A 26,723-nucleotide genomic window follows, 5' to 3' on the forward strand; every position below is an offset into this window, starting at 1 on the left:
ATGGAAAAGAAGGATAGACATAATCCTCGAAGAAAGTGAATCATTAAACATATCAATAGAAAGGTCTCCTCTGAATACATAACAAGGGATCAAAGGGCTCAAGGGATTCTTATGTAATCAGTCAAAGAGCCCTCATCCCTATATAGCAGTATTGGAGACATCAAAGAGATATATATGATAAGCTAGTAGAGCTATTCTCTGAAGATGCAAAAAAGAAGGTCACATCACTTAAATCTGATCTACACAAATTGAAGGTATCAAAGGATAAATGGTTATCTTCATAAGATCTCAATTGCAAGATTTGGGAGAGATAATCCTCATTGTTCTAAATGCACTAACTGATGAACAAGGTAACAATGTCTATGAGGATAAGAAGGCTATCCCATTCAACAACTTGTGGTTTCTATGCAAGATAGAAGAAGACAGGTTGAGGGCAAAAGTGTTGAAGGATCAAATGAAAGGATTCAAACATTTTGTCGAAAGGAAAAAAGAAAATAGATAAGATTCAATGCTATGAACATTACAAAGATTGTCCTTAGCTTAAGAAGGACAATAACAAGAAGAATAGAGAGGAAGTCCATTTCACCGAAGAAGTGGAGGAAGCTGAAAGAAGGAAGCCCAAGGGAGAAGAAAAGCATTAGAAGAGCGAGCTCGTGACATCACCATAAGAAATATGAAGGATGTCTAATAGTCAACTTTGAAGGATATAGCTCTTGGTTGTTGAATTTTCTAAGCCTATCCGTTAGAAAATTAGTTTGTATTCTGCTGGTTTATTTCTTCTACTTGTAAATTTTGAACAAGTTACTTAAAAGATTTAAATACCGAAATAAACACAATACAGTCACAACATCTACAGATCATCAACTAAAAGAAAACAAACACACAAGTGACACCGTTATTTTTGGACAAACGTCCCCGGAAAAACCCAATGCAGGAAAACCGGTGCAGCAATTCAGAGGGTTTATTATTATGCAGTATTTCCTCGAGTAAAACTGGGTGCCTAACCAGCTCACCCGATAGAGAAAAAAATACATAGCAACAATACCTCTATATTCGGAAACAGGGATTTAGAAAACTTGTCCCACAAAACCCTCTCTGGCACAACTGAAGCTCAGCGCTGGCCCTTCTGGCCTCTGTGTCAGCCCTAAGACCCTCTGTGTCATCCCTCTGAGGCATTGCGCAGCCCCTGGTACCTTCTGTGTCACTCCCTCTGCCTTCTGCATGGATGACGCAGTCCCTCTAGGCTTTGTGTTGTCTCTGCTAGGCTTTGCGTGGCCTGCTCTCGCTCTCTGCTTCTGCGCTGGTCTCTTGGCACTGTCTCTGCCTCTCTGCCCAGTACTCACTGCCCCTCGCTGCTGATCACTGATTCACTTTTGCTTAGCAAGCCCGCTCTAGCAAAATAAATGATTGATCACTCTGGTGTGTTTTCCAACTGACCTTCAAGCCTCTTCTTATGCTTTTCTCGTTGGTTCTTCAATGGCTGAGATTAAATCTCTAATCAACGGCTAAGATCAGATTTGGCTTGATCCATGACTTTTGGAACCTTCTAACCTAGTTTTATATTAATACCCATTAATATTTTATTTATATTAATTATTTTAATATCTCCCAAACCGGGTACAATCTGTCCAAACCATTTATGGGTCTTGGAAATCTCGTGTGCTCTCCACCAATTTTCATATCTAGAGCACATCCGATGCTACCCCAAATCAACATTGGTGACCTCATTTAAAGATCAAAGGAAGAAGTCATCCAGGACAAGTCTCATCATACATCAATCAAAAGGGAAACATTTGTTGAATAAGGATATGCGAGATCCTCAAGATTCTTTGATGGAATCCTCATCGGCGGATTCACCGATGCAGAGAGGAAGCAAGTGTTTCATCAGGAACTCCAACTTGTGGAATTCATGGGATGATGGTATGATGACATAAGAGATGAAGCAAATCAAGGGGTTAAAGATCTTTTCAATCAAGGAAGTTGTTGAAAGAAGCCTAGATGACCTAAAGGTAAATAAGGTATGTATGCTTTTATTTGGTTTTATAAAGTCATGATGTATGGTTTCAAGATCACTACTCTATTTTGAGAAGCATGAACAAAGGAAAGGAATATCCTATGAAAGAATGTCGGAAGGCATGAGTCACACTAAATGAAATCAACATAATATGTCCTCATATGAAGTATCAGGTGGTTGACTACAATTGAGGAACTCTAATTGGAAGCTCCTGGGAAAGAAACGTGTGAAGAAAGGAAGGAAGAGATCGTGAGATATGCAACCATGGTAAAGGCAATCAACATCCAAAAGACCAAGAAGATTTGACTAAGAAATCTCCCGGAAATATATGAAGACTTTAATGGAAGTCTGAAAAAGATGGAGACCCTTGACAATGGATATCTTTGGGAGATGTGTCAACATGTATGCAGGATGTTGATACCTATAGGAAGATGTCATGATGAAAGACCATCACAAAGGTAAGTTTGATTTAAGTGTTCATTTCTTATTTTGAACAAGTATTTGGATGGGCTTATGCAGGACTGCCAAGGGAAGAACTGTGGATGTCTTCCTAGAGGACCATGTAGAAGGATGTAAGATCCTTCTGAAGAAGACAACATGAAGAAGGCAGCATGACATGAAGCAAGACCAGATGTAGATTGATGGATCACTTTCTGATGAAAGGAATGATGACATGACTGACTCATGGATGAAAGTGATGGATGGTCTATGCCCTATGAAGAAGTCCCAAAACATGAAGACTCCGTGACAAAGAAATCCATGACATCGAAGGAAGAAGTTCTTCAAAGCAGTTGGTTGTCCCATTATCTCCACCTAAAGAGCTGTTGTAGATCCCTAATTAAGAGGGAGCCTAGAAACAAGTGTCTTACTTGGAAGAAACTTGGAAATTCCTAAGCCAAGAGGGAGCTTAGGTATATTCCTTTTGTAGGAATGAGTATATTCCTTTATTGGAATATGTCCTCCCTAATTGAGAGGGAGAGATAGACACATCATTCTAGTCTTCACCTGGGAAGACAGAATGAGAGGATTGAGTAATCATTTGGAATCCGATACTCTTTGAGGATGATATAGGGCATCCAAGATAAGAGTAGTCATGGAGGACCGATATTCTTTGAGGACTGGGAATCCAAGATAAGAATAGTCCTAATGGAACACACCCTGAGAACCTAGGTGGGGTATGTTTCGAGAGAGACAATGATGAGTGTGTCTATAAATCATTGGTCTCCCCATTATTGAGCTCAGACTTTGTGGAGAGATAGAGTTGTTAGTCAAGGCCTTGCAATGTAACAATGTTGGTTGATATGATGCTAAACAAATGGGTTACCAATCCGATTCTTCTTATGAGAAATTCTTCAGATTGAGAATGACCAAGTACCATTATGAATACCTCCCTAGTTAAGAGGGAGTGTTGTAAAATGTAACTAGGTTTGGTCTTCATAATGACATTGTAATTGTGATTTTGTAAATGAAGTAAAGAAGAAATTATTTTTGTAATGCCTTGCTTCATGGGTTTCATGAGCAAGAAGTTTATTTTTAGATGGCTCCCATTGAGAGCCTTAGGATTTGTCAAAAGGTCAATGTCATGTATAAAGATATGTCAAATATATTCTAGCAAATAGCCCTCCAAAGACAAGCACAGTCCTCCTCTTCCTATGTTGGCCTGTAAGATGAAATAACAACTCATGTCGGCTCACGTTATGGAGACACACCGGTTCATAAACTCATGTCGGCTCACGTTATGGAGACACACCGGTTCATAAACTCATGTCGGCTTATATATACGGACAGACTACTATATATACCCATCTCGGCCTATTCCACAGTCAGAAGATTTCACATCTATCTCTGAGTTTTTCGGTTGGGTAGAACAGATAATTTCGGATCTCTGGCACAGTGAGAAGACTTCAGATACCTCTGAGATTTCGCAGAATAATTACAGAGTTCGGATGTGAGAAAAGAGCTCGGTCTAAGGCACAGGAATGGAGATTGGGTAGGGAATTCGGATCCCTCTTATGTTCAGATCACAGTGACAGCAAGGAGTATTGAAGGGCCAAGATAGCATAGTTCAGATCTTTCTGAAGCTCAATACACAGTGGCAGCAAGACATATTCAGATGTGATCACATGAGTTTCTGAAGAAAGATAAAGGGACAGCGAGATGCTTCCTACAGTGAAGAGTCTCTCTGTCTAGGTATCACATCAAGTGCAGAGAAGCAGTCTTGAAGAAATAACAGTTTGGTACAACCACAGTTCATTGATGATGACAGTAAGAAGGTCTGACGCCTCATGAGAAGAGATCTAGATGAGATCTCAGTGATGTCAATGCCTCAATGCTCAGAAGATCAAAGAGGAAGAGGAGTCAACAGGAAGAGAAGACAGTCAAGAGGACTTGTGGCTTGGTCTTGGAGTGGCTAATAGGTCAAGGGTCTTGGTCTTGGTATTTGTCAATTGGAATCTCTATAAGAAGAATTTGTGCGGGTTTTCCTCTCAAAGAGTGAGAGGTCATAGCCTACATGTTGTGTCTCTTGTCTATTTATGTTCATACATTGGTTACTGTTTGATGAAGAAGAACACTAAGAATCTAACATAAAGAAGATCCTAATCTAAGCAAGTAAAAAGCATTCACAAGCAGTCACTAATAGAAGAGAAATCAACTAATTCTAATGCCCTAGATTTCTCAACAATTAGAATAGAAGCTTTTGTGAGTCAGCACAACAACTATATATTAACCAGGCATCAAACAAATAAAGTTAACACTATGATGAGCTGGGCTTAAAAAAACTTTTCCGTATGGTAAAGCACAACCTAGAAAACTATTTAGTATTCCCCCAATAAAAACCTTTTTCTCAACATGTTTTTGACCAAGCTGCCATTATTCCAACACTATCAATAAAATTATATTATTGCCCTAACAGCACCCTACAAAAGATTGAAAACTACAAACTTCTATAACGGATAGAACTCCTGAACATCTGGTAATGGTGTAGATCCCTTTCCTATGGCTCATGTCTTCTTTCTCAAAATCATACAGCTTATATAAATATATCAGAAGTGAAAATTAAGTACATCAAAGAATTTTATACTATTTAATGTAACAGTACACAATGATTGAGAAATCTATTAAAAGTACAGAAATATGATTGTCTATTATTATATACAATTTAATCCACAATGAATATGAATTTTATGGTAGTTTATCCTGCTGGAATGACAGCATAGATTATGTAGCACAGCAAAGATTTTCAAGAGGTAGTTTGCCACACCTTTGGAGGTTTGAAAGGATAATCAGTTGGAAATGTGATGTCGAGGAAAAACACTCCACCATGATATGCCGAACCTGAAAACGAATTAAAAATCAAAACATATGAGATACTACATACAACATTCATCTTTTTGTTCCACACTAGTGTTGCTACATAATTATGTGCGCACATTATTCAATTACTTGTGCAGATCAAATTACAGCACAATAAATACCAATGTTGCATTAATCGTTATCGGGATAATATCGGCGCGAGGAAAAAATTGGAAAAAATCGTAATTATCGGGAAATAATCGGAAACAATCGGGAAAAAATCGTTTGGTACAGAAATATTCATTTTTTTTCATTTTTTTTCATTTTTTTAATATCTAAACCATCTACAACATAAAATAAATATATTGACACATAAATATGATAAAAGAACTAATATATAAGATGTTTAATATCATTTCTAGTGCTAAAATCACACATAACATTGAATCATGTCTTGAATAGTAAGTCCTGACTCCTGAGCCTCAAAATATCAACAAAAAATATAATAATGTATCTCATCATGTCATAATATCATATACAATAAAATGAAGAAAATAACTAAAGTCTAATTCTATTGATTTCCTCTACCCCTCTTGCGAGAAAATGCCACAGCTTTCCCTTTCCCTCTAGATGTAGATGCTGGTGCTGGTGGAGTTGGCAGTGGAGTCTGCTATGCTCTAGAAGCTGAAGAACTAGAAGTAGGAGCTATAGGAGGTAGACCTCGTCTTCCACTGGTGGCAAGGGCAGCTCGGGCAGGTGGTGTCACCTGGAAACATTACAATCTCCCAATCCTGAAATCCTGAAAAACTGATAAGTCTGCTGGATTTTGAATGAAATCTAAAATTCTACTTTCTCCGTATGAAATCCAAGGAGGCTGGAACTACTCTCAAACATCCTGAGTCATTTCATGGTAATGTTAAAAATTTAAGTAAAAGTGACATTCTCCTTAATCTTCATTACCATGAATAGCATATCAATACTAGGGCCTAGACTTGATCATTAAGCTGCCCCACTCAAAAAATATTTGTTTCTTTCAAAAAAAATTTCATTTTGAACATTTAGCATCCCTTATAAAACCTCGCTGCCCTGATTGCCCGCGATAAAAACCGAAAAAAATCGTGATTTTTTCCAAAAAATCGTGTATAAAAAAAACTGGCGATAATTTCGGATATTACTCGCAATAATATCGGCAGCGGGAAATTATCACGATAAAACGATAATATTGCGATATTATCGCGATTTTAACAACACTGATAAATACCTTTATAATTATCAAAATAAAGCACTGGAGTTGTAAAGATAATGTTGACATTGCTTCAGTGAACTTATCTTGATCTATCCATGCATCGATGGATCCCAAGTTCAAGTAAGCTTAACTTGGAGCATTTGTCCATTTTAGGCATAGCTAGTTGAAGTGTGGCTTAATGAATTTCAAATAAACAAGCAAGCATTGACCCACCATCTGCTCTATTAAAAAAGAATGGTGGTGCTCATTGTACATACTTAATTGAGAAATAATTGAGTTTCCCCCTTGGTTCATGGACATTTTGAGGGTTTTAACATTTATATCCTACATCATTTGTGAGTTTGTTGTTCTGCTATGATCCTGTGACCATGTACAATTTCAAACATAGTATCCAACTAGTTTTGGAGTAAACTCCAATTACTAAATGGACTAGATCAAACACTTCTACAAATCGGTTAAGAGGGCAACTTATAGATCTACATTCTAGTTTTTTTTGATAGCAAATCTGATTGAATAGTTGAGTTCAGGGCAGCCAAATTTAACCAGGAATGCTTCTCTTTCAATGAAATCAGGTTCTAGATACACCAAATCTACACATTTTATCACCTACTTTAGGTTTTGTAAGTTTGTTTCAAAAAATTTGAAAATTCTCAAAATTTCATGAACAAATCATTTTTTTTAATCTGTATATTTTTTCTGACTGGTTACTTGGCTTTTTTCTGGCAATCCTAGTATTTCCAACACTCTTCTTTCCAGTGGGTTTCTTGGCATTTTTCCAACAATGTTGGTATTTCTAACACTCCATTTTCTAGTTGACCCCTTGCTTCTAGCATCACTAAGACTCCTGCTGGCGAATCTTTTTTTGGTCACGCAACCCTTCCACCAACATGCTCCAACCTCCCACCAACAACCTGTTCTCCTCCTCCCATCAACATACTTTAACTACCTCACTGACCTACCTATGTCCCCGCACAGACCACTCTTTACCCACAGTCATTCCGTTTTGGTACCTACACCATGATCTTATTGATGACCCTTTATACTACTCATAGACACCCCTTCCCACTGGGTACCAGGCCTCTCCTCCCACTCCTTTAATATCAACACCCTTTAAAACCACAAAGCACAACCCCCCCATGGAGTCTCTTACACCATAGACTTCAATGGACTACCTCTCACTAACTAGCCACACACCCATGCTCCCCATGCACCTATTACCCCTCATGTCAGCAAGGGTACATACAAATTTTTGCAACGCTTTTCACCACAATTGTAAGCCCAAGGTCACAAGTCAAAAACCTTGTAACAACCATGTGAGGCCCTGCATTAAATGTCCTACACTTGTTTGGTCGAACCATGGTTGATCCTTTGGGTTTGTCTCTAGCTCCTTTCATCCTGGATAGGAGTCGAGGGCCTTGGATGGGCTTATATGAGGACTCATCATTTTAGAGGAACTTAAGATGCACCTACATCTTTCTACATGGTTATGTGTCTATAAAGTTTGCATGTGGCCTTGGCTTTGTTGCAGCATCCCTCAAATAGTTCTCATACATGGCAGTCTCACACAGACAACTTTTCATGTTTCCCAAGGTAGTTCAAGTTTTCCAATGCAAGTGGTCTTGGAAGTCAGAAAGTCAACGCAATCCCATTTTGTTAAACTTGATGAGAGGATGACATGCCCCATAAAAAAAAATCAATCAAAGAAGGCAATGGCATGTTACAAGTGTTCAAACTTCAAAGGTGGTCAAATAGGTATTATAGGCTTCCAGGTGGCAGAACAAGGTTAGTGTTGGACAATTTGAGGCATGCATTACGATATAAATGTTCTATAGAAGAACAAGAATAAATCCCAAGTCTTGGAATCCTCAAATTCCTTAGGGCATTAGAGAAGCAGCACAGGGGCATGATAACATAGACAAGACAAAGATGATGTGGAAATGCTAGGCAAGATATGGAAAATTGAAGATATAATTCAAATTAGGGCAGGTTTCAGAAAACCTAGATGTCATAAGGGTCAAAACCAGCAAGGCGTTAGAGATCTACGGCACAAATGGCTAAGTTGAGTTTATTGAAAAGGAAATGTCAAACGAACTAGCAGTTTTCAAAATCAACTAGCCATTTCAAGCGTCAAATTAGCCATTAGAGGTATCTTGAACCAGGAAGTTAATGAATGGACCATCTATTAACTGTTATGAAACCAAAGGATCAACACAAGGATGATATAAAACCACCTAAAGACATGTTGTCGCTCAAATTGTACACTAGATTGTGACAACACTCAAGGTAGGGGTTGTCACTTTGATCCTTTCCCTCTCCGTTCAAGTTGTCTCCTAACTGCAGACTTAAGGGGGTAGTTCCTATGGATAAGATGATGCACAACCCATTTGGAACCAACAGGTTAACGAGACACAATTCAATGGCCTATCAACATGGACGGTGTTGTCACACAAAGTGTTTAGGCACCGCGACAACGCTCAGAGTAAGGGTTGTCATTCTAATCCTTACTCACACTGTTTAGACTCTCTCCTAGACAAGTCAAGGGGGATAGTCCCTAAGGTGAATGAATGAGAATGGCCTGTGAAACACAAGCTCTAGGAGACTTAAAGATCGACAACCTGACGAATGTAAATGATTCCTGGTTAACTGAGATGAATAGATTAAACACTAATACAACCAAGACACAACCACAAGATAGAAATGATTATAGACCAGTGCCTTTACATTCAATTAACCATAGATTAAATGAAAACAAGTTATCCAGAGCAATTTACAAATATGGCAAAGCAACGATCATGAACAATTAAATGTTAACGCCCAAAACCCTATCATGTAAAAGCTTCTAGCAATCAAATCCCAGAGCTTAGAAGAATTTCTCTTTCTACTATAGTCAATGATTTTAAAACATTAATCGCACCTGACAATAGAGAAATCACTTACCACGGAAGGACACGAAGGAACTTTAAATTTGAATTTTAATTATCCCTTAGGCAATCAATTTAATGTGATAAATGAAGAAATTAAATTTTTTATGTGACAAAAGTAAAACAAATCAAAGAGTTAATCAATTAAATTTTTAATGGGCCATAGGCCACATTAAAAAAATTTAATGTGAAAGCGCAAATCCTCCTTTAATTTATTTCATTCTCAATTCTAAAGTCACCAAAATTTAAAAAGTTTTAGATTTTTTTTATTTTTTATTTTTTAATTTTTTAATTTTAGATTTTTTTATGTTTTTCTAAATATTTTTTAAATGTTTTTCAAATGCAAAAAAAAAAAAAAAAAAAAATCAAAAATCAAAATCACAAGTTAAAATAAAAAAATGATAAAATGTAAAACAAAAATCAAATCAAATCAAAAATAAATAAAAAGAAAAAATCGAAAAACAAAAACCAAAACAAAACAAAAATCGAAATTTTAAAAATGAATCTAACCAAAGTTTTAAAAAATAAAAATAAAATAACAAAACCTAAACCTAATGCATATCAAAATAAAGTAATGAAACAAAAGGAAGTGAAATGTTCTTGCAGGTGTGGCGGCGAGGAGAGCAGCTCAAGGGAGGAAGGATGCTCGACGAAGTTCGAGAAATGGAGTGGTATTGCAGAGAGGGACGCGTGAAAGGTGGCAGTGTTTGAGGGCCGCAGATATGGAGGTTTGCAGCAGTGATGGAGAGAAAGGCAACACGCATATGGCAGCAGTGAGCCACAGGAGGAGCAAGGGAGTTGCAGCGGGAACGAAGCTTGACGGGACTGTGAGATGCCAAAGGGATGCGTGGAAGGGTTTAGACGGACTGAGAGAGATGGCAGCGTGGGAGGGAGCAGCTTGAGAGGAGAAGGGCAAACAGAAAATGAGGGCCATGGGAAGAGGGACACTGACGGTAGAGGGGGGAAAGAAAGTTGCGGGTTGGTGTTGGGGAGCTCGAGGAGTGCAGGAGCTGCGAAGAGGAGAAAGGTAGCGAGAGGGCAGGAAACACAGCAAAGTATGGCAATAATGGCAGCGAAAATTGCAGGAATGGAGGAGTAGAAGTTGCGGGTAAGGGCTCAGGCAGTGGCTTCGAAAATTACAGCAGACAAATGGGAAAACCTCAAGTAGCAAATGAAGGTCGGAATAATGGAGGGATAAGGGTTTCCTAAAAAAATTCGAAATTTTGCAGCGAACCCAAAAACCCAAGCAGCAAATCGAAAAAACCATTTAGCAAAGAAATGGTAGCCAAGAAACTTAAAAATTTCATAAAAAAATTTATTTAAAATGATGTGTTCCTTTGCTTCAGATTTATCCCTGAAACCCTCATGAAAATTTCCAGATCCAAGAAATTTCAAACGCTTGGAATATCCCTAGAAAATTAGGTTGATAAACCCCAGAGATCCAGATCTTACCCTCCAGGGCCTAGATCTGGACTCTACACAAATTTCTTCCTCAGATCTGTAGTTGTACAACAACAAGAAAACACCCAAACGATATATACAATGATAAAAACTTGAAAAAGCCCCTGTTAAAAAAATAATTACAAAATTTACAAACCGCAAGCTCTAATCAGCCAGATCTACCATTTTGCTGCACATAAATTAAAAGATTTTTAAATTTAGTTGGGCTCTTCAGGAAACACAGATCAGGAGTTGACTGGTCCAACTGAAAACTTCCCCTAACACCCGAGGATCTAAAATCAAAATTTCCCAGCGAAACTTGATCCAGCCATTAAAAATAGAGCGAGAAAATAATAATAAAACTCAGACAAATAGAGATACCTGCTATTACATTCAAAATTTAGATTATTATTCAAACCCCAGCGACTGAGCAAGATACCTATACTCAAATCACTCTTTAGAAGCTATCATAAATGGCTTTAAAAAAATTTATGCATGAAAACAGTATTCCCATGAAGAGTAACACCAGTAGAACTTAACTCCAAAGTCTTTCTTTATTATCCAGAAAAAGATTACACAAGAGCCTCTTGCTAAACACACGACTCAAAGATCGGATAGATCGACTGACAAATGACTTCTTATTTAAAAATAAATCTTCCAACAGTTAGTTGGAGTGATCCTCGTCAAAGCAATCTTGATCGTTGATGATGATTTAAAAAACATTAATCTCAGCTGTCGAAATATTTAATTCTTGAGGAAATTCAAATTTTTCAAATAAATGCATTTTAATTAACTCAAAAAATAATTTTGAGTTAATTTCCCCAAAATTTTGACTTTGACTTAACCCCCTGGGATCAAGTGTTTAAAATTTATCAAAATAATTAATTTACCTTAGTCTCGTGACCTTTTAAAATTTATTTTTTTAGGACCGATAAATTTTGCCTTTGGCGAATTTAAATTTACCTAGGACTTAGAATTAATTAAATTTTTGGCTTAGACCAGAAAATTTAATTAATGAACCTATTAGAGGATAAATTATTTTTCCATCCCTCAAGACACTTTACATCATGATTTTTATATTTTTTACATCATAAGGGGGAAAACCAATTTGTAATAGACCCTCACAGACTACCCATTTCTGCGACACATATAATCCAGCAGACCAAGCAATTTGTAATAAAATAACCTAACCAAATAGTTAGGATTATTCCATAGTTTTAAAAACCGGCCACAAAAACCGGTAACCGGTCTAACCGGCCGGTTGGAGGCCTGGCCGGTCCGAACCGGCCTATCAAACCCGGTTTATACCCTTGTGTGCCCAAAAAACGGCCCTAACCGGTAAAAACCGGCCGGTTTAGGGCGGAACCGGCCGGTTTATAGCAAACCGGCCGGTTCCGTCCTAAACCGGCCGGTTTATGGACAGCCCCTTCTCAGCCTCAATTTTCATGCCTCTAGACTATTGTATGGAGTCTGGACTGCCTTTTCTCTGTTATAGGGTCCACAATTAGTTCTCACACTGCCTTTTTTGTTAGATTACAGCAAGATTAGTTTGCTGTAATTTTGTTTTTTAGCAGAATAATTGAGAGAAATTTCAGCATTTGTTAGTCTAGAATTTCAGTGGCTTGGATGTGAAACATTTAGATAAAATTGTGCATTGTTTTCCATGCATTTGAAAAAGTTATTAGGTCATTTTCTGCTTGCTGTTTTTTCATTATTATTAGCAAAATTATCCAGGACAGCAAGATTTTATTTCTGTTTGAGTGTTAATAATCACTTTTTAATTGTTAGTTGACTCCTAAAGACACCTAGGGATTCCCCTCTGTTGTTAGCAAATCACTAACCTTAAATGCACAGAAATAGGATGTGGTGACGATGTACTGTTTTGAGTTACCTTGGAATCTTCCTGTTACAAATGCTAACCGTATCCACACACCTTTCCTTTTGCTCCCTTCAATTAGCCATCTTGTGCTAGTCTTTACAACAATTGAATAGGATCATAATAGCAATATCTGAATTTGATTGTGAATTGGCGTTTTTAAACAAATGTGTCCTGTACAATTACTAACAGAAGAGTCAAGACCTGACTCTTGCTTATCTGCAGCTAGCTTTTTCCCTTAACCAATCCAGAGAATCTTGACTAAGTAACTGATATGAAGTCTCTGCATCGAAGATTGCATGTTATTACTTTGTGTCATGGCTTTGATGCATTTTATTGGTAGATGTTTGACTTCTTTGCAGGGTTTGCAGTGGGAAATCTATGATTCTTATTAGAGCCTCATTTCTTATGTATTTTGCCAGTGTATAGGCCATTTAGAGCCTCATTTCTTATGTATTTTGCTATTTTGTCGATGATATGTATTGCACTCGGTGCCATTTTGATATATTCACCTTTGCATGGTATATAAATGAGCAAACTTTGCATATTTTGTCTATATTGGCTTGGAATCATGGTTTTACATCTTAAAAATAGTTTTGTTTCATTAAAAATTAATTATTTAATGTATTTTTTAAAAACCGGTTCGTTTAGACCAAACCAGTCCCGGTTAGACCGGTTCCGGTCGGTAAACCGGTTCATTAGGTGGACCGGTCCGGTCACCGGTTCCGGTTTTAAAAACACTGGATTATTCCCAAATCACTTTTACATAAACTCGATCTAGAACACTAGGACTCGCCTAAAATCCTAGCGACAAAATCTATTCCAGCTTTGGGGTAAGACTGGAGGAAAACTCTGCCGACCATCTGAGAATGGATCGATGAGACAAAAAACCTCCCAGAATGGAGATCGTCACTAGAAAAGTAAGTTTACCTACGTCATTACACACGACACTGATCTGCTGAGGTTATTTAATTATACACATGCTGAAAGGGTTTGCATAACATCTTGGAAGTCAAGTTGATGATGATAGCTAGACGGCACGGACACATCAATCAAGTGCTATCCCTTTTGCGAAAAAAGGGGGTGTACTGCTATGGCTCGTTGACACGTAGTGGTCAACGAACAGAATTAAGAAGCAAGTATGATTATTAAGCACACTTTGATTAGATTCCTTAAGATTTTGAGTTAGAGCCCAGTGCCTTAGGAGTCTATTTACTTGCACAATATATATTAAATTCCAAGGTACCAGATGAACAGTTGCTACAATATGCAAGTTCTATCCTAGATGAAATGCAAAACTTAAACCTATGTGAGATGCAAGCTCTTCGTTATTTTTAATTATATGCCTAGTCTAAGTGATTCATTTTTCTCAATTTTTTTGGAACTAGTCTCGAACACAAGCTATAGAGAGAAGCCCATAGGGAGGAGTCTATGGCCTCATTAACGATACCTCTCATGAGGTTCTGACCACCTAGATGTCTTCGTTCCTACAAGGGATTGCCCGCAAGAGAACTACAAGGTCACCTATGTTAATAGTGAACGAGGGTCTAGAGTCCTCAAATTGTGTGGAGAAGGTGTTCCTATCTTCTTACAACCAATCTTATGCTTGGAGGTATATTTAAGAAGTGCAATTCTAACTTAGGATGAAATGCAAGATGTGAGTGGAAACTTCAATGAGATTAATAAGATGTGACAAGCGCTTTAATAGATTATATCACTTGAAATCAAAAAATGCTCAAAGGATATTCAATACAAGATAACAAGAAAAAGTAAATGAAGCACTTTAGAGCAATTTGGCAATTGTCTCAATGAAGTAACATAAAACTAGCAATTCCAAGGAAACAAGATTAGCAATTCTACTTGTTGACGAGATTAATTCAAGTCCTCTTATGATTAGCAATTAGGAACAAGAACAAATTTATAGCACTTTATTGCTTATGTCACAAGTTAATGAGGCACAATAGATGATCAACAAATGCTAATAGACAAACACAATAAGAGATTGCTAACAATGATTTGAATGCTAGACGATAAATATGCAATGATGCAAGAATGATGCAATGGATGCAATAGACAAGAGACAAGCTAATGCAAGGCTTACATGGTTAATTTTACCAATGGATCTCCCACAATTTTATCACTTTATAAATGCACCAGAATTAAGTAAATCAGATCAACAAGGTGTGAAAATTTCATTTATCACAACAACTGGAAATTATTTTTCTAATTGTTAGATTATTTAACAATTTATCTGTTATCTACTATAGCAAATATCAAATAATTCACACTGTGATTTTCACCAATAAACTGCGGAAGAAAATAGCGTTAGAAACTGAGAAAATGCTAGCGCACACATCAAAATTAACACAATTATTTTTGAACAAATGTCCCCGGAAAAACCCAAATTGAGAAAACCAGTGCAGTAGCTGAGGGTTTTATATTATTAAGCAGTAGTGAAATTTTTTAAGTACAACTAGATGCCTAAACTGGCAATCCACTACAAGAAAATTGGCCACAGAAATTTGTGAGACAAATTTTGTCTCACACGCCACTGATCCAGCTCCAAAACTGGCTTTGAATGGGCTCCACGAAACCCCTACATCAATCTTTGTGTCAAATCTATGCAGGCACTAGGACACTTTGCCTAGAACTGCAACTGATCAAGTCGTATAGCCAATCCAGCCTCTAAGAATGACTTGTTGGCCCCTTACGGAAATCTTCCCGGCCTCCAGCAACTGAATCGACCCTCTGCCTAGCTAAATCGAGCTCTGCCTCTAAAGCTTTTGCACAGCCTCACTAAGTAAACTCGACCCTCTTGTAGCTAACTCTCCGGATCTAGAAAACTTCCTCCAGACCACTGTCCCTACCCCTCTTTGTCTCTGCTTCCTTACTGAAGCTCGAACTCTTCCAGCATTGTTGGTTATCTAGAAAATCAAACTCTCTAAGGAAATCAAACTCTCTGTGGTTCTCACAAGTGTCTCAAGTGTCTTCTCCATCTACCCATCTTCTTATAATCCTTTGTTGGAGCACCAACAGCTAAGATCATATCGGTGTTGATCCATGTGAGTTTCTAGAGAATTCTCACCTTGACTTAATTAATTCTAATTAATTAGCCAATTTTCCTAAGTTTAGACTTAGGAAACATTAAAAATAGGTTAACAATCTAATTAAGTCACCTCTAGGTGGAATTTCCAGAAACGATTTCTGGGTTATGGAGATCCCATGTATTCTAGACTCTCCACCAAGTTTCGTGACTAGAACACATTCGATGCTACAAAAACTAACACTCCCTCTTAGCAAGGATTACGTTCTAGTGCTACACACCCTACCACAACACTTTGTCTCTGTACCATCCTCTATCACACTGCTAATGTCCGACCACTGTGACTGCCTGTCGTTGTCCACCTGTTGAATTTCCACGATCTTGGGTATAGGATAGAATCTTAGAATCTCTGATGCTACCAAACCAAGAATCTCAACATAACTACTTTGCACAGCAAAACAATATAAAGAAGTAAATCACACGTGCACAAATATAGACAACTTTTTACAAATTTTCAACCCAACTTCGTTATATTAATTAGCCTAAATAATACAACAGTCTAGGGCTCCCATACTAGGGATAATGGCCCTCATACATCCACTGATACAAGAATACAAATTGGGGCTTGGTGTCAGTCCATCGACAACCAATCTACCCTCAACAAGATGCTCTGATCGTCTAGCTGATGTAGAGCTCCTCCCAGTGGCCTTGGTCGTACCCTGTACCTGCCCAGTTCTTCGAACCCCGATCTGCAATACTACCTCTATCAATGATCCACATCCATCTGGCCATTGAACCTCAACTATCCAATCTGCTTACTAGTTGTGCCTTAGTCCATCAAGGGCACAACACATCGAGACTCTCGTTGAGTTGTTCACAACTCCATTTGTGAACAACTCTCAGTTGCCCACTACTGCTCCTCAGCTACTCAAGGACTTCAGCCCACTATGGTCTTCCTGCACTGCTACAATGAAGACCAACATAGGGCACAGTGGGTTGCCACCTATCACTACAAGATGTCCCTCTCCCACAATGAACACGAGCTAGGAGGATTGCCCATCATCTGTTGTAGAAGTCCTTCTCCACACACAAGTTTAGGGCTGCTCAACTACTCCTTTGGCTGATCAAACCTCGAGCTCAACTTCTACCACCCTAGAAACCATCTAGGTCCATGAAGATGGTGCACACCGGGCTCCAACTTGGCCACTATCACGTTGTCCTCCAGCAGACCATAAATGCCCAATCCACATCCGCCCTTGGTCCACTCTCACGTCGCCCTCCAACAGACCACGAGTATCTGATACTGTTGTAGCATCTGCTCCTAGTTAGGGCATCCAATCATCTAGGAGACCCTTACACATGGCTGCTCACAGACTCCTCAAATTTGCCTTTCCAAGGACACCATCCACCTGCAAGCCACATCAACTCAAGAGGACTAACTTTTGCTCCACAACCTCCTGCTACTCCTCTTTGACACGTACATGCAACTATTGATGTAACTGCTCATAGTATGTCCACAACTATCCTAATCTAGGATTGCCATCCACCTAACATCCAACTATCACCAAGGAGTCATCTATAACCACAACCTCCTGCTGCCTCCTTGCCTTGGGATCTCTGCATTCATGGAGATGACCCTTGTTCTGACTGTGGCCTTCCCTTGTTGACTGCGGCTGAGTTAGGAGAGTACTCCTAAGCCTCTCAGTTCATTCAACTAGCCCTCAAAAACATGGAGATGACCCTTGTTCTGACTGTGGCCTTCCCTTGTTGACTGCGGCTGAGTTAGGAGAGTACTCCTAAGCCTCTCGATTCATTCAACTAGCCCTCCAACTCACTACTGTAGCACCTAACACCTGCGGCCCAGAACAATGTCAAAACACACCATAACACATGTCAAACTCTCTCCATCGTTTTGTCCCCAACATCGATGGGTGCAAAACCTCAAGCTTGGGTTTCAAGCGCATAAGGCCACTCGTGGAGCTCCTTCCTCCAAACCCTCGATCCTCAAGGCTTGGAGTACCTCCCAAGCTACAAAAATCAACACCACCAACTACTGCGCAACTCTGATGCTCCATCTGTGTTGCCGCTGACACTGCCATACTGCTGCCAACTCTGCATCTGCACTGCAACTCCCTCTCATTTGTTGTTGTTGCAATTGCAACTAAGAAGCATCCAAAACACTAAATTATTTGTGTTCAGTATGATGCATTTGTCTCCTAAGTTCTTACTGCTACTAGTCTTTGCACTGTCACCGAGGAATCTGCGTTGTTGTTGACTCTGCATTGTGGCTCTCTGCACTACTACCAACTTTGCACTGCGCTCCCCAGCACCTGCTTGCTACTATTCTGCAACTGTCACTCTGGAATTCTGACTGCACCTCTGACACTGATCCATCCTACTACTGAATAATGGGGGCCCTTGTAGCCAGGTAATGATCCATGAGGTGGATTCCTTAATGGACCTTGCCCAATCTCTACAATCTCTGGGACTACAGCTCCAAGTCGCCCCACCTCTCTCCTAGAGGTACGGCTACAAACATGGCAAACACTTCTTCCAAACTGGAAGATAGTTTGTCAATCTCTAAAAACGTTGTTGTCTAGTCTTGCCTCTCCTACTTGTCCTTCTTTCTGAGAGGACACTGCATGCTATAGTGACTGAGCTCACCATATCTGAAGCATTTGACCTTTGACAGGTCCTTCTTCTGCTCCCCCTGCCCCTAACTGGACTCTTAGATGCTAGAGCCACATTCTCCTCCTCACTCTTTAGTCCCTTGTTGCTATTGTCACTGATAGTAGACTTCAACAGAACCCTCCTCAACTCCTACTACAGATCAGACCACATCCTGTCCCACCTTGGCAAGGTATCTCTGCCCAAGATACTCTGGACAAATACATGCCAATCCTCCGAGACACTATTTAGTGCCAATCATACAAGCTCTGTGGGTTGAGGTGCTGACCCAACAGCTGCAAGTTGATCTCGGACTTCCTGAATCTGAGTGAGAAAGGCATCTATGCTCTCGCCCTTCTGCATTCTGGTGTTCCTCAGCTTCTCCTGGAGGTACATCTTCCGCTACTCAGAAGAACTCTGAAATAGCTCAGACAAAGCATCCCACATCTCCTTGGTCGTCCCTTTGTCTGCCACATGTGAGACTAGATAATCTTGGACACCATCCAGAATCATTCTCTTGGCCTTCGCCATTTCCTTCTTATACTCCTTCTGCTAATCAAGGTCTTGGGGAATTGCTACCACACTCTCTGCATAGGTCTTCAGACCATATTCATCTAGAAAGAAGTACATCCTAGCCTTCCAGATCACATAGTTGGAGGCTCCCTCCACCCTGTCTTGATCTCGGAGCCCTGTTGTGGCCATCTCTGAATCTGTCGAAAACTCCCTCTTTCCCTCTGCTTGGTTGTTGGATCTACTATACGCACTCCCTTCTGGAGTGAGGAAATTTGCACTCAGCTACTACCAATCTACTTGGAAAAATCAAACTTCTGAAAACCGAAGTCCCCTAAGAGAAATGTTTCCTCTGTTGTGTGTGCTTTTCTCTTCCACTCGACGTTGATTCTGCTGCTACAAAACCTTCTACGTCCAACCAGAAATCTATTCAGCAAAAAATACGAGTTATTGTTGCTCCTTCTTACTACTGGAATCACTATTCTAGGCAAATCAATTTTTCTACCAACCTGCAACTGAAAATCGAACCCTTGCCCCAGCAATTCATACTGCATGTTTGGGTATTATGCAGCGTTTGAGAATTTTGGCCTGCTACTCCCTCTAAACAGCAAAATTCTCTTCGCCACTTCTAAACTTCCTGGTTGATCACTTACGCTCTTATACAATGTGAAAATTTCATCTATCACAACAACCGGAAATTAATTTTCAAAATGTTAATTTATTTAACAATTTATCAGTTATCTGCTACGACAAATATCAAATAATTCAGGCTATGATTTTCACCAATAAACTGCAGAAGAAAATAGCGTTGGAAACTGAGAAAATGCTAGCACACATACATCAAAACTAACATAGTTATTTTTGGACAAATGTCCTCGAAAAAAAACCCAACTTGGGAAAATCATTGCAGCAACTGAGGGTTTTATATTATTAAGCAGTAATGAAATTTTATGAGTACAATTGGATGCCCAAACTAGCAATCCAATACAGGAAAACTAGCCACAAAAATTAGTGAGACAAATTTTGTCTCACCCGGCACTGATCTAGCTCCGAAACTGGCTCTGAATGGGCTCCACAAAACCCCTGTGTAAGCCTCTCCATTAAATCTATGCAAGCACTAGGATGCTCTGCCTGGAACTGATATTGATCAAGAAATCTACCCAATCCAGCCTTTGAGAATGATTCGCTGACCCCTTCTGGAAATCTTCCCAGCCTCCAGCAATTGAATCGACCCTCTGTCTGGCTAAATCGGGCTCTGGCTCTGAAGCTTTTGCGCAACCTCACTGAGTAAACTCGGCCTTCTTGTAGCTGACTCTCCGGATCTTGAAAACTTCCTTCGAACCACTGTCCCTGCCCCTCTGTCTATGCTTCCTTACTGAAGCTCGAACTCTCCCAACACTATTGTCTATTTAGGAAATCGAACTCTCCAAGGAAATCGAACTCTTTGTGGTTCTCACAAGTGTTTCAAGTGTCTTCTCCATCTACCCATCGATTTCTTATACTCCTCTGTTGGAACACCAACAACCAAGATTAAAACTTTATCAAGGGCCAAGATCATATCAGAGTCTACCTATGTGAGTTTCTAGAGAATTCTCACATTGACTTAATTAATTATGATTATGATTAATTAACAAGTTTTCCTAAGTTTAGACTTAGGAAACATTAAAAAATAGGTTAATCTAATTAATTCATCTCTAGGTAGAATTTCCATAAACGATTTCAGGGTTATGGAGATCCCATGTATTCTAGCCTCTCCACCAAGTTTCGTGACTAGAACACATTCGATGCTACAAAAACTAACACAAGCTACTAATATGAAAATAGTCCCGAATTTTGAATGAGAAGCTAGGAAACATAATAGAAATTAAGCCCTTAAGTAATGAGTGTTACTTCTTAGAGTTAATTAGCTTGTTTAGAGATGTGTTTAAGCTTTTTTAGCATGATTAGCACTTAGTTATGCCACTGCCATTGATTAGCTTCAGATCTGATATGTTATGCAGCAAATGAAAGAGGAGATAAGGAAAAAGATCAAACACTCAAGACCTGTAGACCTTTTCCCAATGGCTGATCTAGCTAGTTAAGGCACCAATGAGGCTAGTTTTGGCCTTGAATGCACTTTGTAAGCTCCCCAATACCTGCACCCACAAATGTATGTCTGAAATATGATGGACCAGCCACCAAAAACCCTCGGCGAAGCTAGATAAGCCCCCTAGGCTAACAGCCAGGGAAAATGACCTCAAAATTGGCGATATAAGGCTTTCAACAAGTGCAACACTCCTCCAATACACAATGATTAGCCCTAAAGAATAATTTGAATGACAAATTAAGCAAACGGATAGGATTCATATGCATTATAGGGTTGTGGCTAGGGCTATGAGCCCTAGAAACCCTTGTTGCCAAGCCTAGAAGCAATCTTTGGGCTAGCGGTTATGCTCTCAAGGCCTTGGATGGTGAAGAAAACAAACTTTGAGCACTTGAAAGTTGAAACCCTCCTTCACTGGATAATAAGCCTGCGAAACCAAGATTAGTCCACTATATGACAAAAATACAATGAGAAATCACAACAAACCCTTGCCAAAAATTATTTCAAGCCTGCAAAAGAAAGAGTTAGCCCTAGAAATCACTTGACAATACAATTTTAAGCCCTCCTAGGGTTGCGCCTAGGCCTTAGAGACAGAATTAGGGTTGTGGCCTATCAAGAAAGGCCCCCAAGAGGTTGCCGTTAGGGCTTTAAGCCCTCTAATCCCAAGGCTAGGCCAGAAATGGCCTTTAGCCCTTGCCGCTAGGCCAATTTAGCCTTCAAACCATGAAAAATCCCCAAAAATGCCTTCAACTTTCAAGATCCAACTGCAAAGCAACTTCAGAAAATAATTTTTCAAGGAAAACCCTAGTTGCAACAGCAGAAAAGCCCCCTAGGACTAGCATCCTCTCTTCCAGGCCTAGTGTCCAATTTTGGGCACTAGGGTCTTATAGATCTTGGTCTCCAGACCCTAGATCGACCCTTAAAAGCTGAACGACTTGCTTCTTAGGGCTGGATGACTTCTTCCAAGGTTAACGCTAGCCTTGAAACCCCAATAATTTGGGTTGAATTAGTGTTACTTGGGAGCGGGAGCGAAAGCGGGGAGCGGGAGTGAAAACGAGTGCGGGAGTGACAGTTTCAAAAGCTCCCAGTTTGGGAGCGAATCCCGGAGCAATTTTTATATAATATATATATTTTTTATATTTTGATACATATATGTCAACCAAAACATGTAGAATGATGAATTAGATATAAAAAAACATAGATTGACCATTGAACCATATAACAACAATCATCTAGAAGTTATAATCTTCATCAACCACGCCCACAAGTTAGTAACATACAACATATTGAGTCTCGTGAATCATGATTCATCAATCTTAAAGTTTCAACTTCAAGCTTTCAAAATTGAAAATTCAATATATAACGTTTATCATCATTGATCACCAAAGTTGTACTTGTAAGCTAAGTTTAACCATTACAAGAAATAATATCTAACATGAAATAAAATGTTATAAAATGAAATGAAATGAAACAACATTCACGAAACATCATATTCATAATTCAAAATCATTACCAATGAGTTATAATTGCCAACTTCAAACTTCAAACTTAAATTGTCATATATTGTTTACAAAAAATATCATAATAAATATGAAAGAGCAGTGTTGATGATATCGGTATCAGGAAAATATCAGCGAGCGTCCAGAAAATATCTTATCGGCAATATCAGCGAAAATATCGGCAAATATCGGCAAGCATAAAAAATGCATAATATATTCATTTCTTTTAGATTTTTAAACATATAAAGCAATAACAACATGAAATAAACAGATTGGCACATAAATATGAAGAAAACACTGATATATATGAGGTCAAATAGATATGATATATCAAAGGCGATACCAAATCCTGTTGATCCCTGATAATTGTCCATTCAAGGACTCAAATGTGGAGAACCAATACAAAATAACATGACATATATAAAAGTATCTCATCATCATGAGTTATATGTAGCATAACAAATAAAACTAGCAGTTATCTATCTGAAATCACTGCCCTCTCCCCCTTTTACGGGAAAACATGATGGGCTGTTTTCCAGGCCTGCCCCTAGTAATAGAAGGCCCTGACCCTGCCTCCGCACCTAATGTCAAATAATGAGTGCTAGGTATGGGGCTATGCTCTCCTATATCTATAGCAAATGGTGTTGATGCTGATGCTCCCGCAGTGTCCTCCTCCTCCTCCTCCGCCTCCTGCTCCTCCTCTAAGTGTTGTTTCTCCTCTGACTCCGAGTCCTCCTCTTGTTGCCCCTGCTCTAATGGATCATCTGCCACTGGCTCTAACCATGAAGGTGACTCCTCCAATATGGGCTCCTCAGACTCCACCCTCCACGGAGACAATACATCAATATTGTCTAAGGAAATGGCATCTAGATCCATTGGTGATTCTATTTGCCTCACTCGAAGTCGGATGTTGTAATGCACATACACCAAATCGTTGAGGCATGCAAACTCCAACCTGTAAGAGTGTAAAAAAAAGTAATGAGTCTTGACTCTTGACTCTTGACACTTGAAGGTCATAAATTAAAAATTAAAAATTACAATAAGTGTAATTGCTCAACTGAAGGCTTGAGCTCAAAGTTATACCTGTTGCGCTTTTTGGCGTGTATTTTCTCAAATACACTCCAATTGCGCTCACACACTGAAGAGCTACATGTTTGACTCAAGATTCGTATGGCCAATTTTTGCAAATTTGGTGCCCTTGCACCATAGCTTCGCCACCAAATATCTACAACAAAATAATGAAATAAAAAATTCAAAAACTTAAAACATAATTAAACTTTCAAATAAAAGTTACATAATTGAATTTAAAAAATATAGAATTATAAATTTATAAGTAAGGAAATTCTAAATTGAAAATTATAATTTCTAATGAGTGATGACTTGACACTTACGTGGCATGAAGAGGGTCCTTTCCCTAATAACATCATCAAAGCCAAATAGGCCAACACAATCCCGATAAGACTGTATCTCGCGATTGATTTTGCTATGAAGCTCAAGATCAGGTACCATCCTCTGAATACAGGAATGGAGCCCTTCCATCACCTCGCCATCAAAATCAAAGTTGCATTTGTATGAAAATGCGGGGTTGAGGAAGAGTGTGGCTGCATGAATGGGTCGATGAAGCATCCCTGTCCACCGACTATCGATCACATCCCATAACATCATCTGCCTCTCAAGGCCAACAGAACCCTAGTCTGCATAATAGGAACGAATGGCCTCCTTGGCCCTATCCATGCCCTCATACAAATAAGGCATTGCAAGGTTCTCTCCATCCACCAATCTAAGAACCTTTACTATAGGTTCACTAACTGCACATGCTTCTTCTACTCCATGCCAAAATGTCTCAGAGAACACCATTTTTGCAATGGCTTTCCCGTCATGTCTTCTGTTTTATCTACAATTACGCCAATCATCAGACACAAACATTTGCTTCAACTCGAACTGACATCGAAGCAAAGACTGAAGAGTAATAAAGGTTGTGGCAAAACGTGTGATGGCAGGACACTGCAACTCCTTGTTTCTAGTGAACCTCCTCATGAGGCTACGAACAAAAGCATGGTTATAAATAAACTTGGGGATGCTCCTAACCATATCAACCGCCTCCTTGATGAAGGAGAGTTTCCCCATATCCTCAAGCAACAAATCGAGACAATGTGTTGCACATGGAGTCCAGAACAATGTGGGATGCCTCTCCATAAGCATTCTGCCGGCAGACACATAATTAGTTGCATTGTCTGTTATGACTTGCACCACATTTTGCACACCAATCTCCTGAATGAACCCATCTAACAACTCACATATCATTGCTGCATTTTTGATATGTTCTGATGCATCCAACGATTTAATAAACATGGTACCTTTAGGACAATTTACCAAGAAATTTAGAAGGGTCCTACCCTTCCTATCTGTCCAACCATCAGACATCACTGTGCATCCAATAACTTCCCATGTCTTTTTTAACTCCGCCAATCTAGAGTTGATGTCCTGCTTTTCTGCTTGAAGAATTGGCCCCCGCAACTCCTCATATGTGGCACTTTTGTACCCTGGGCCCACAACAACAATAACATCACACATTGCTTGCCAGAATGGATTGGTTTTGGTGATGTTGAGAGGTAATTCGCTCTAGAAAATACACCTCCCCATGACTCTATCAGCTTCTTGCTTCTCCTTCTTTCTAACAAGCGATTTTATGCCAGGTTGTGCTCCAGGTCCTGTTCGTGGAACAAAAAATGATGACCTCGCACTCGCACTAGCAGTAGCATGTGATGGTGTGCCAGTTGTGGAGCCCCTCCCACTAGGGCCACTACCCTCAACACCAAAATCAGGAGAAACTTAGTGTTTTGCAAGCACCATATCAGTTGAATGTGCAGCCCAATCTGACTGACAAAGTAGAGTTTTGGGGTGGAGATTCTTCATCACTACGTATGCCAGCACTTATTAATGAATCTATAAAATGAAAATCACAGATTGAAAAACTCATTTCATCATCTCTTAAACAGGGAATTGTTGCTGAAATCAATTTAAGACTATTGAAGGAAAGTGATCTTCATCGCTATATGCATGAGGATGATACATTTAGTTAAAACCCTTGCATTTGGTCATGGGCATAAAAATCTTTTGAAATGGAAAACAAAAATCAAGCAAAATGATTGTAGAGAAGAAATGAGATTGTCTCACTGTTCTTGCAGCTTAGATCAATGAAATCTTCGTTGTTGGTGGCGATAATAGCTATGGAACACTCAAACCCTCCTTGGCAGCGACCACATTCCTTCTCCAGCAATCAGAAATGAAAATGATATGAAAAAAAATCAAAATCGCATTTTTATAGGCTGCGCGGAAATTTTTTCCTGTCACCGGGCGATTTTTATGATCGTCGCGCGATATTTTCCGAAATATTGGCAATATTTCGGAAATATCGCGATATTTTCGGGAGCCGAAAATATCGCGATATTTTGTCGGTGATATTTCGGCTCGCCGAAAATATCGCGATATTATCAACACTGTGAAAGAGTCAAGACTCAACAGTTATGAAAACTAATAGAAACTAGAAAAGACAAGTAAACTGTAAATCTATTATCTACTACTTCATGTGGCCATTGCCACAAGAAGTGTCTGATGTATGAGCAGGTCGTGGTGGTCTTCTAGGAGTCTCCTCTCACACAGACCGACGACCAAAACCAAAAGGCACATGCCCTCCACGTGAGGGTGTAGATGGAGGCGGTGACAGCAAAGGGACAAGACTCGGAACTCGAGCACTGCTACTGGATGGTGGAGGTGGCATGGTTATTGCTTCATCTTCCTCTCTCATAAGTTCCACTTCCAGTTCTTCAAGATGTATAGTGCCATCCTCGAAATTATCATCCTCTGGGTGGTTGTCCCAAATTTTATATGTTGGATCCTCATAAGCCCGATCACAGTAATGACTCAACAACCTCAAGTTGTAGTGCACATAAACCAAGCTTTCTGCCCGGTTTTCATTGCATCTATTTCTTTTCACATTATGTATGACGCTGTAAGTGCTCCAACACCTCTCTACAGAAGAAGTATTTACAACCTATGAGAGAACTTTTTTTGCCAATTTTGGCAAAAGTCCCTGGCCGCCATATGATTCCCACCATGTGAGAGCATCA

The 26,723-nt window shown here is 39.3% G+C and overlaps 1 protein-coding gene across 6 annotated transcripts in view; it reads right to left on the reverse strand.

Moving 5' to 3' along the window:
* FUS9 (Ubiquitin-conjugating enzyme family protein) overlaps window positions 1–26,723 on the reverse strand; it is a 181,110-nt gene that overhangs the window by 85,562 nt on the left and 68,825 nt on the right. For 5 of the 6 annotated variants that reach the window (XR_016261732.1, XR_016261733.1, XR_016261734.1 and 2 more), the window contains exon 2: window positions 5,277–5,350. Coding sequence is in view for 3 of the 6 variants with exons in the window: in XM_089436358.1 (XP_089292484.1) it covers window positions 5,277–5,350 (74 nt within the window). In the remaining 3 variants the exon portion in view is untranslated. Of the gene's footprint in view, window positions 1–5,276; window positions 5,351–23,056; window positions 23,549–23,676; window positions 23,819–26,723 lie in introns of those variants that run through there. The other variant, XM_089436357.1, reaches the window with a different exon arrangement.

Source organism: Pinus tabuliformis, chromosome 5_2 (assembly GCF_031772625.1).
Source record: "Pinus tabuliformis cultivar Carrire ecotype Pingquan chromosome 5_2, CPIR1, whole genome shotgun sequence".
Classification (NCBI taxonomy): domain Eukaryota; kingdom Viridiplantae; phylum Streptophyta; class Pinopsida; order Pinales; family Pinaceae; genus Pinus; species Pinus tabuliformis.